Source organism: Lepus europaeus, chromosome 17 (genome assembly GCF_033115175.1).
Source record: "Lepus europaeus isolate LE1 chromosome 17, mLepTim1.pri, whole genome shotgun sequence".
NCBI lineage: Eukaryota > Metazoa > Chordata > Mammalia > Lagomorpha > Leporidae > Lepus > Lepus europaeus.
The window spans coordinates 34,010,974-34,022,990 of record NC_084843.1 but is presented as its reverse complement, the minus strand read 5'-3'; the positions used below and the strand labels follow the sequence as shown (position 1 = coordinate 34,022,990).

The 12,017-nt window shown below is 38.7% G+C and overlaps 2 protein-coding genes across 2 annotated transcripts in view; both read left to right on the top strand.

Annotated features, from left to right (window-relative positions):
• LOC133775878 (cytochrome P450 2C5) overlaps positions 1-12,017 on the top strand; it is a 101,681-nt gene that overhangs the window by 74,628 nt on the left and 15,036 nt on the right. The window lies entirely within an intron of this gene.
• The window catches only part of LOC133776383 (cytochrome P450 2C3), a 30,922-nt gene that overhangs the window by 16,824 nt on the left and 2,081 nt on the right, over positions 1-12,017 (top strand). The window contains exons 7-8 of the mRNA XM_062215315.1: positions 5,941-6,128; positions 10,816-10,957. Of these exons, the coding sequence (XP_062071299.1) occupies positions 5,941-6,128; positions 10,816-10,957 (330 nt within the window). The remainder of the gene's footprint in view (positions 1-5,940; positions 6,129-10,815; positions 10,958-12,017) is intronic.

Genomic DNA, 12,017 nt, shown 5'->3' with positions numbered 1-12,017 from the left:
TCTCCAATGCTCTCTAATAATTTGATGGTGTCGGGTCATAGATTTAAGTCTTTAATCCATGTTGAGTAAATTTTTGTGTAAGGTGAAAGGTAGGGATCTTGCTTCATGATTCTGCACGTGGAAATCCAGTTTTCCCAGCACCATTTATTGAATAGACTGTCCTTACTCCAGGGATTGGTTTTGGATCCTTGATCAAATATAAGTTGGCTGTAGATGTTTGGATTGATTTCTGGTGTTTCTATTCTGTTCCATTGGTCTATCCATCTGTTTCTGTACCAGTACCATGCTGTTTTGATAACTACTGCCCTGTAGTATGTCCTGAAATCTAGTATTGTGATGCCTCTGGCTTTGTTTTTGTTGTACAAGATTGCTTTAGCTATTCAAGGTCTCCTGTGTCTCCATATGAATTTCAGCATCATTTTTTCCAGATCTGAGAAGAATGTCTTCGGTATCTTGATTGGTATTGCATTGAATGTATAAATTGCTTTTGGGAGAATGGACATTTTGATGATATTGATTCTTCCAATCCATGAGCATGGAAGATTTCTCCATTTTTTGATATCCTCTTCTATTTCTTTCTTTAAGGTTTTGTAATTTTCATCATAGAGGTCTTTAATGTCCTTGGTTAAGTTTATTCCAAGGTATTTGATTGTTTTTGTGGGTTTTGTGAATGGGATTGATCTTAGAAGTTCTTCCTCAGCCGTGGCATTGCCTGTGTATACAAAGGCTGTTGATTTTTGTGCATTTATTTTATAGCCTGCTACTTTGCCAAACTCTTCTATGAGTTCCAATAGTCTCTTAGTAGAGTTCTTTGGGTCCCCTAAATAAAGAATCATATCATCTGCAAAGAGGGATAGTTTGAGTTCTTCCTTCCCAATTTGTATCCCTTTAATTTCTTTTTCTAGCCTAATAGCTCTCGCTAAAACTTCAAGAACTATATTGAAGAGCAGTGGTGAGAGTGGGCATCCCTGTCTGGTACCAGATCTCAGTGGAAATGCTTCCAACTTTTCCCATTCAATAGGATACTGGCCGTGGGTTTTTCATAAATTGCTTTGATTGTATTGAGGAATGTTCCTTCTATACCCAGTTTGCTTAGAGTTTTCAACATGAAAGGGTATTGTATTTTATGAAATGCTTTCTCTGAGTCTATTGAGACAATCATATGGTTTTTCTTCTGCAGTCTTAAACAAGAGGTTTCTTAAAGCCCTGCCTTATTCATACTAAAAATCTAAAATATGTTCTTTGACCAAACAACTCCATGCAAGGAACTTAACATAATAGTAACTTCACAGTTACACAGAGATATAGCTGTATGTATTAGAATGTTATAGCACTATTATTTACATAACTTAAAAGGAGAAAAAAGATGAATATTTAACAAGGGATAAATATAGTTATAATCAATAAAATAGTATGCAGGCATAAAATTATTCATATCTATTTTAAATATGGGGGCATAAGCAGGTTATAGACTGTTAAATAAACATTTGTAAAGTTGGAGATAATATAAATAAAAATGTTAACCGTGCTTATTCCTGAAAAAAAAATAAACATAGGAAAACAGTAACTCCTTCAAATACTGATTTCATTTCCTTTTGATACATTCCCAGGAGTAGGATAACTAGGTCATATGGTAGACCTATTTTTAGTTTTTTGAAGAATCACCATACTGTTTTCCATAATGGTTGCACCAGTTTGCATTCCTATCAACAGTGCATTAGGGTACCATTTTCTTTTCTTTTTTATTTATACAGAGGAAAGAATTTCATGTCTTTTATATGTACAGTTTTAAGGCATAATTATGTTTCTCACTCTACCACTATCCTCCCTCCCTCTGTTTATTTTCTTATTTTTCTTTTAATTTTTACAATGGCATACTTTGAATTTTCTTTATAATCTCAAGCTTAACCTTCCACTAAATCAATGACTCAACAAGTAGAAAGCAGAAAACCCATTGGTCCTCAAGAGTATACACAAGGGCCATAAATGATAATCAAAGCCCAAAATATTAGTTTCACTCATATACATTACATTTTATGTACTCTATATATTTGTTACCACAAATCAGAGAATACATGATATTTGTTTTTTTAGGACTGGCTTATTTCATCAAGTAGAATGTTCTCAGCTGCGTTCATTTTGTTGTAAAAGACAGGATTTCATTGTATTTTATGGCTGAGTAGTATTTCATTGTGTATATATACCAGGATGTTATTATCCAATCATGAGTTGATGAATATCTGGTTTTTTTCAATATCTTAATTATTGAGAATTGAGCTGATATAATATAGTGGTACAGATAACTCTTTTTTTCATTTATTTGTTTTTTTAACTTTTATTTAATAAATATAAATTTCCAAAGTACAACTTTTGGATTACAGTGGCTTTTTCTCCCCATAACCTCCCTCCCACCCACAACCATCCCATCTCCCGCTCACGATCCCATTCCATTCACATCAAGATTCATTTTCAATTCCCTTTATATACAGATTAATTTAGCATATACTAAGTAAAGATTTCAATAGTTTGCACCTACACAGAAACACAAAGTGTAAAGTACTGTTTAAGTACTAGTTATACCGTTAATTCACATAGTACAACACATTAAGGACAGAGATCCTACATGAGGAATAAGTGCACAGTGACTCCTGTTGTTGACTTAACAAATTGACACTCTTATTTATGGCATCAGTAATCACCCTAGGCTCTTGTCATGAGTTGCCAAGGCTATGGAAGCATTTTGAGTTTGTCAACTCTGATCTTATTTAGACAAGTTCATAGTCAAAGTGGAAATTCTCTCCTCCCTTCAGAGAAAGATACCTCTTCTTTGATGGGATCTCACTCACAGAGATCTTTCATTTAGGTGGTTTTTTTGTTTGTTTGTTTTTTGCCAGAGTGTCTTGGCTTTCCATGCCTGAAATATTCTCATGGGCTTTTAGCCAGATCCGAATTACTTAAGGGCTGATTCTGAGCCCAGAGTGCTATTTAGGACATCTGCCATTCTATGAGTCTACTGTGTATCCAACCTCCCATGTTGGATCGTTCTCTCCTTTTTAATTCTCTCAGTTAGTGTTAGCAGACACTAGTCTTGTTTATGTGATCCCTTTGACTCTTAATCCTATCATTATGATCAATTTGATTGTACTACTTCATATTACTACCAACAGTGTTTAGAGTACTTCTCCACACACATATCCTCACCAGCATTTATTTTTTCACTTTTGGATGATAGCCATCCTGATTGGGGTCACTTGAAACCTCATTGCGGTTTTGTTGTTTTTGCTGTTTTAAAATTTATGTATTTATTTATTTGAATGACAAAAGTGGAGACAGAGAGAGAGAGAGTCTTCCAACCTCTGGTTCACTCCCTAAATGACAGAAACAGCTGGGGCTGAGCCAGGCAAAAACCAGGAGCCTGGAGCTTCCTCTGGGTCTCTCACATAGGTGCAGTGGCCCAAATGCTTGGGCCATCTTTTGCTGCTTTCCCAGGTGCACTAGCAGAGAACTGGATCAGAAGTGGAATACCTGGGACTCAAACTGGAACTCATAAGGAATGCTGATGTAGCAGGTGGTTACTTTACCCACTGAGCCACAGTGCTGGCTCCCTCATTGTGGTTTTTAGTTGCATAAACCAAATGGCTAGTAATCCTGAGCATCTTTTCATGTGTCTGTTGGTCATTGTATTTTATTCTTTGAAAAGTACCTGTTCATATCCTTAGCTCATTTCTTAACCAAATTGCTTATTTGTTGTTGATTTCTTAGTTCTTTTTACATTCCAGATATGAATCCTTTATCAGATGTAGTGTTTGCACGTATTTTCTCACAGTCTGTTGGTTACCTCCTTACTTTGTTTGTGCTTCCTTTGCAGTGCAGAAGCCCCTCAGCTTGATGTAATCCTGTTTATCCATTTTTATTTTCATTGCCTGTGCTTTTGGGTCTTCTCCAAGGAGTCTTTGCCTATGCTGATGTTTTGCACTATTTCCCCTATGTTCTCCTCAGTAATTTGATGACTGTAGGTCATAGATTTGTATTCCTTGTCCATTGTGAGTTTACTTTTTATAAAGTGGAAGGTAGGAGTCTTCTTTCACATGTCTGTATGCAGAGATCCAATTTTCCCAACACTGTTGGTTGTAGAGAATATCCTTCCTCCACGAAGTGATTTTAGCTTGTTTGTCAAAGATTAGTTGGTTGCAAATGCATGGATTTTTTTTCTGGGATTTCTAATCTGTTCCATCAGTTGATATATCTATTCTTGTGCCATTACCAGGACATTTTGATTATAATTGCAAAGTAATATGTCTTGAAATCTGGTATTGTGATGTCTCCAACTTTATTTTTATTGTTTACTATTGTCTTAGCTATTCAGGGTCTCCTGTGATTCCATATGAGGAGAATGTCTTTGGTATTTTGATTGGGATTACACTGAATCTGTAAGTTGCTTGGGATAGCATGGGTGTTCTGGTGGTATTAATTATTCCAAAAACATGGGAAATTTTTCAATTTTTTTTCTATTTTTTCCTTCACATTTTGTAATTTTCATAGTAGAGAACTTTGATGTACTTGGTTAAATCCCAAGGTATTTAATTTTTTGTAGCTAACGTGAATGGGGCTGATCTAACAAATTCTTTCTCAGCCATGGAGTTTTTTGTGTATACAAAGGCTGTTAATTTTTGTGTGTTGATTTTATATTCTTCAACTTTATCAAACTCTCTTATGAGTCCTATAATATTTTAGTGGAGTATTTTGATTCCCTGATGTATACAATCATGTCATCTGCAAATAGGGATCATTTACTTCCTTCATTCCCATTTGTATCCTTTTGATTTCTTTTTCTCATCTAATAACTCTGGCTAAATCTTCTAGAACTTTATTTAATTGTAGTGGTGAGACGAGGCATCCTTATCTGGTCCAGATCTCAGTGGAAATGCTTCCAGCTATCTTAGACTTTTTCTTTTACCATGTCCATATGTATTTTCATTTTCTGCTTCCCGTGTTCATCCCTTACTGAGTCAGTCTACAAGCATTCTGATTTCATCAGTGGTTACTTACTACTTGATGTCATCATTCTCTTCAAGAAGAAATTCCTGCTTCTGATTCTGAGAAGTAAAAATAAACTTGTCTGAATTTTTTTTTTCATCTTTGTACCTACAATATCACCACAACATTTTCACACAATCCTTTAAAAGACACATTCTTCAACTACTGAACATGGCATTGCTACTTTGGAACATGGGTTGCAGCTTCCAATAAGAGAGGCTTTAGATTCTGACAATAAGGTGTAGCTTTGTGGCCTTAGATTCATGATTGCCTCTCCATCCCTCTGGTCCCTTCTCTAAGTGAGAGAGCATGAGAAAGACCACATTTTACCTGAGTGTCATAGGAAACGTAAAATAATACTCATTACAATAGAACTAGAAATTATGAAACAATATCATAAATACTGCAGCATTTGCATCATATATCACATTCTAAAGAAATGTTAACTTACTACTTATTCCTCTGTGATGACTCAGCTAAATATCTCACTCTATTCTTTTTAACAAAACATTTGTTATAGAGGGTAGTTCCTACCCTCTTGGAATTTAGATATTTGAAATAAAAACTGGCATACCCACACAGTGATTATAGTACGTGGTCTTTAGTGATTCAAGATCTAAGATTTCTAAGTCCAAAAAGCAAAAGCACAGAAAAAAGATAATTAGAGTTGAGAAGCAAATTTCATGATATAACTGTATTTTATATGTGCATACTTTAAGAGGCTCATGAGACTCAGATCTCATGAACTTCCTATCTGCCCAGGAAATTAAAACTTTGAGTAACTTATTCTGTTGATGGAAGTAGAAACACATAATTTTCCCATCTATACATCTCATACCACAATGTGACAGTAATTAAAGCATTAAGCAAAACTAACTTTAAATATGATTCCTATCTTGACAGCAAAAGTCCAGGAAGAGATTGAGCGTGTGATTGGCAGACACCGGAGCCCCTGCATGCAGGACAGGAGCCGCATGCCCTACACGGATGCTGTGATACATGAGATCCAGAGATTCATTGACCTGGTCCCCACCAATCTGCCCCATGCAGTGACTCAGGACATTGAGTTCCGAGGATACCTCATTCCAAAGGTGAGACAAATTTTGTCTGTGTGCCTCCCCAGGAATCTTAGGCCATCAATTATCATGGTAGTAGAATTATAGATTGCTGAACCTTCTGTCATGAATTGGGTATTCCCCCTTCTGACCACATTCGCCTTTCCTTCTAGTTAGTTGATACAATTACCTAAATACAAAGGTGCTTAGACTCCCACAGAATGTTCAGTACATAAATAGCTCCACATTGCTTGTCCATGTCTGTTTTCCACTACCCTCTTTTCCAGTGTATGATTTACAACTCATAAGAATTAACCAGTATTCTACAGTCCCACCTCATTCCTAACTGTTAGTTTCATTTATTTGTAAAATGGCCAATTCAAGAGTCTCCTGACTTCCTAACTGCATTTGTGCTACTCATCACTGTGAATAAAAACCATGCAGCCAAACAGATTGGCATTATTATTACCAACCTAAAATATACTCTCAGTATTACCCAATAGTCCTGTTGTACAAACTAATTCAACTTGCTTCACCAAGCTCCACGATGATCCATTCAACCCTGAACTCTCATCAAACTCCCAACTTTCCAATATGCTTTCTTTTTTCAGTAAATCTGGATTTCTACCACAAAGGGAAAATCAGAGCCTATGGAAGGGAACTCCCTGAACATCTGTCCACTGGATTTGCATACTTAGATTCATCCATACGCTTTAAATTTTCTTTGTGTGACTTGTGAAATATGTACTTTACTTTGAACTAAAGTGAACTTTCTCCTTTTAGCATAGCTCTCTCTCTTCTCATTTTTTCAAGGATCCTACACAAAACTTTTTTTTATTTCTTTTAATCTTCATCCTCTCTCTCCTTCTCGACTCTTTTCTATCAGCATTTGAACATACTCAGTTCAATTATACTTTAAAAATTTCTTATCCTGCCAGCGCCGTGGCTCAATGGCTAATCCTCTGTCTTGCGGCGCCGGCACACCAGGTTCTAGTCCCGGTCAGGGCACCGGATTCTGTCCCGGTTGCCCCTCTTCCAGTCCAGCTCTCTGCTATGGCCCGGGAGTGCAGAGGAGGATGGCCCAAGTCCTTGGGCACTGCACCCCATGGGAGACCAGGAGAAGCACCTGGCTCCTGGCAGCAGCCATTGGAGGGTGAACCAACGGCAAAAGAAGACCTTTCTCTCTGTCTCTCTCACTGTCCACTCTGCCTGTCCCCCCCCAAAAAAATTTATTATCCTTACACTAGGACCCCTCCTTCTCAAACTTATCTAATCAATGATCTCTAATTTCAATGCCCATAATGACAGTTATACGTACATAACACTTCCTAATCGGTCTTTGATTCATCAAAAAATTGAGAAATATATTCCAATATGGTGACATTGTCTTCATCAGAGTATTATGTGACTCCCCCTGCTAGCCCCTAAACCCATGATTAAATCAATGAATGTTTTCCAGGCCTTGTTTTACTTGGCTTTGTGGAAGTGATTAGTACCCATAGGGATTCTTTTCATTGGGATACACTCACTTCCCACAACAGTGACATATTAATCTCTTAGTTTTCCTTCTACTTCTCAGAGTATTTGGTCTCCATTTTCTTAATTTAGATAACATTGGTTGGCATTTTTTAAATTCTAAATGGCCTGGAGATTAAGAGTTTTAGATTTTATCTATCTGAAAACCTCTTTATATGACCTCAGTGGTCTGGTATTTATTTATTTACTTGTGTATATTTTACTTATTTATTTTTTGGCATCTTTTTGAGATTTCCATGTGAGAAAATGCTGCTTTTCATGATGCTTCGAGAATTGTTTTCCTCCTCTTTATTTTCTGATTGAGTTATGCTGGAAACCACCAATTGCTCCTTTAGTTCCTTTAAATTTTGGTGGTAATTTGGAGTTTGTCCCACACGTGTCTAACACCAGAGCTCTACAGGGATTTGGCAGAGCTCATGCAGAGAATTTATGGTTCCCACACTCTCTGTCCAGAGTTTATCCCCCTTCTCCTCAGTCTCTGTGGCAGTAGTGTACCTAGATGTTTCCATTCACTCTTCAAGCCAAGTCAAGCTTTGGTCAATCAACATTGTGCTACCTGACATCTGCCTTCAAGATGAAAACGTGAAAATGAAAACTCAGCCAGTACGTTTCCTATTTTCAGGTGCCTTCTGTGCTCCAGCATCTGCATGGATCTGGCTGCTCTGTAGTTGTTCTCTAATAGGAGTTCACATCCATTCAGGAGTAGGGCACATCTGACTCACAGGTCATTTAAGGTCTGCAGAATCATTTGGTTTAGTCCTCTCAAAGTAACTGCAGGCAAGACTCAAAATTCAATAAATCTATAGAAGGATAATTTTCAAGTTGATAATTTTCTATGGCTCAAATGATGTTACAAATATCCAGATGACACGTGGCAAGAAAAGCATTTCCCACCCTTTATGTCTCTACAATTACCAACCTTTTCTATTGGAGTCTTCAGAGCTATGAATCCTTTTAAGTTGCTTTGAGTGTCTTTGTCCTTTAAATATGTAGAATTTCTATTTTTATAGTTTTTATTTTTCTGCTATTTCCTGTCTATTGTCTTATCATTGCTTCTTTACAGTAGGTGGATATATGCATAATACCTAAGTTTATATAGGTACATCTGCCTACTCCATTATAGTTGCTTTCTATAGGTACTCAAATATATTTATAGTATCTTCTTTCAAGTTTTAAAGTAGTAATCCTAATGCCCAGGGTACCATGGGGTCTACTTCTACGTACTGTTCATTTTCTCTTAAATTACTGAGTCATAGTTTCTCCTTTTTGCATTCAATAATGTTTATTTTATACTAAACATTTTTACTCTTTTTTATAAAGAATTATTTATTTATTTGAAAATCAGAGTTTCACAGAGAGAGAAGGAGAGGCAGAGAGAGAGAGAGAGGTCTTCCATCCATTGGTTCACTCCCCAGTTAGTCCCAATGGCCGGAACTGGGCTGATCCAAAGCTAGGAGCCAGAAGCTTCTTCCGGGTCTCCCATGTGGGTGCAGGCCCAAGGACTAGGGCCACCTTATACTGCTTTCCCAGGCCATAACAGAGAGCTGGATTGGAAGTGGAGCAGCCAGGACTCGAACTGGCACCCATATGAGATGCCGGCACTGCAGGCAGCAGCTTTACCAACTACACAACAGTGCTGGCCCCATTGATTGACTCTTTAAGGGGAGTCTCCAGTATGTCATCTTTCCTTTTCATTTGAGCAGGCAGTTAAATTACTGAGAGAGGTTTTAATTCCATTAGGCTCTGTCAGCTCTTAGACAGTGTGTGTTAATTTCAATTTTGAGTTTATTTTTCAGTCATTGCCCTTAGTGTAGTATGTGTTCCAAATGCAGTATTTAGGGGATCACCATGGATCATCTGAGGTGTTAAGAAAGTTCTGTCTGTCCAGGCTGGATTGGGGCCTCAGCTCCCCCAGTCATTGCACAACCTCTGGTATGCATCTGCACTTCTCAACCCTCCAGAAGTTCAGACTTGAAAAGCCTTCAGGGAGTACCCTCCTTTAATGTGACACCCAGCCCACAGCCAGGATCTAAGAGAATGGTCTGGTACACTTTTGATATCTTCCCTGTTTGTAGATTTTACTTCTCATGGAAGCTTCCTCACAAGTCATAGCTGATAAATCTTGCTCTACATCTTTCCTTGGAAAGAACACCATATGATTTGGCCTTCATTACCTCATACTGTGGAAACAAAGTGTTCTCAGGCAGAAATTGAGGAAGATGGGTTGTAGGGCTTAATTTCCCTTTAGAGGCACATCACAATCCTGGATTGCCTCTGTTTAATGATGAAAACCTGTTACCTCATATATTTTTCCCAGATTTATATTTATTTAATTGTGAGAGCAACTCCGAAGAAGTTACACTGTCATATCTAGAAGTTGGTCCCACCAGCCAGGAGAGATATTTCACCTCAAATTAATATGGAAGTCTGTTCTAGAGCCGACCACAGTGTTTTGCTGTACCTTATGCTCAGAGAATGCTCTAAATTCGTGCATGCCAGGAAACGACTCATAGGAATAACTGCCTCAATTCAGGAAGGAAGAAAACATTATCTTTTCCTTGTCGACACGGAAATGGAAGTTTATGCATTTGACCGATTTTCTGCAGTGAGAACTACATCATGTATTTGGAAAGGCCATACAGTATTTCAGAAAGCATTCAGATAACTATGGATGCAAACTTTTTCTCTGCTCTGCACTGTATAGCATTTAAGGATTTAAGACCTATCAGCTGGCTTCTTAATTCTTCTAATTTTTCAAAAAAAATTTTTTTTGAAAGGCAGGGTGACAAGGAGATACAGAGAGGGAAAGACAGAGACATGTTTGATCTACTGGCTGACTTCCAAAACAGCCCAACAGCCAGGTCTGTGTCAGGTTGAAGCCAAGAGCCAGGAACTCCATCCAGGACTCCCATATGAGTGGCAGGGTGCCACCACATGCTGCCTTCTAGGGTACACATGAGCAGGAAGCTGCAGTAGAAGCAAGATGCCTGATACGGGTTGAAGGCAGCAGCTTAACCTGCTGTGCTAGCCCTTCATTGATTTATTCTGGGATATGGATCAAATAAATGCCTCTTTTTGTGGTCCATTATCATCATCTTTAAAACAAAGTGTTTAGGTGATAGACATTTCCAATTTTATCCCAAGTTCTTTCTTTATAACCATGTACATGTGTTTCTCTTTCTATCAGGGCACAGACATAATACCATCTCTGACTTCTGTACTGTATGATGACAAAGAGTTTCCCAACCCAGAAAAGTTTGACCCTGGACACTTCTTGGATGAAAGTGGCAACTTCAAGAAAAGTGACTACTTCATGCCTTTCTCAGCAGGCAAGCAAGCTTCCTTTTATCTGCTCATCAGGGGTCAAGTGAGATGAAGACAGGCTTTACAGAGAGATTTTTCTGGGCTTAAAGGAATTACTCCCATAGTCCAGGCTGTTTTTCCTTGCACTGGAGGCTGGATTCAGCTGCTCATGCCTCCTGATCCACCACTGAGGTTCACGAAAGCTCGTTTTACAATTCAGTTCCAACAAGGCTCTTCCAACAGCCTTGAGACTCCAGTTCACTTAATAAACTACGCTGAGAATCTCACATGTAACAACCCTATTCACAGACCCAAGGACACAAATGTGAATGGGAAACAGACTGTTCCTTGTAGGAGAAAGGAAGAGAAATTAACAGTCAATGAGACTCCAGTGTGACAAATGCTTTACTGGAGTCTGTTGAGGGAGCCCAGGAGTTATCAGTTCTACTCATTTTGAGGGCAGAAATCTTACTGGGCATGAGACAGAGAGCAAAGTGATAAGGTTTTATTGGGTACAGGGCATTCATCAGATGAAAGGGACAGAGAGAGAGAGTGCCCAGTTGCTCAGAGGGCTGGGGAAGAGTGAGGTTACATGGATGAATGGAGAGAACACACCTGGGTAGGCCAGGCGGGTGGCTCAGCAGAGAGACAGAGGGCTGAGTGCACAGTCTGTCTGCACTCCCTAGGTTTCTAAGGGAGTCTGTTTACCCACTTCCCCCTCTCCTCCAGAACAAAGGATGCAAAGTCCTGGCTGAAGGGTTAGTTGGGTAAAAATTAGCAAATTCCTCCCTAGATTTGCTGGCACCTGGGAAGGGTAGGGGGGCTTCCCTTAGGGCATCTGAGAAAGTTTTATTACCCCATGTTATCAGGTAACCATTTGGTCCTGAGGAGAGAGAATTCTCCTGGGAGCTTTCCTTGGATGGGGGCGGGGGGCACCTGGGAGGTTACCAGGGTCTGGGCAGGACTTCAAAGTGCAAGACTTCTGGAGCTTCTGCAGTAGGTGCTGGTATTCAGGCCTGTCTCACAAACACATATAGGCTAAATTTCTGACTTCCTACCTAACAGGACCAGAATGGTTGCAGGGCA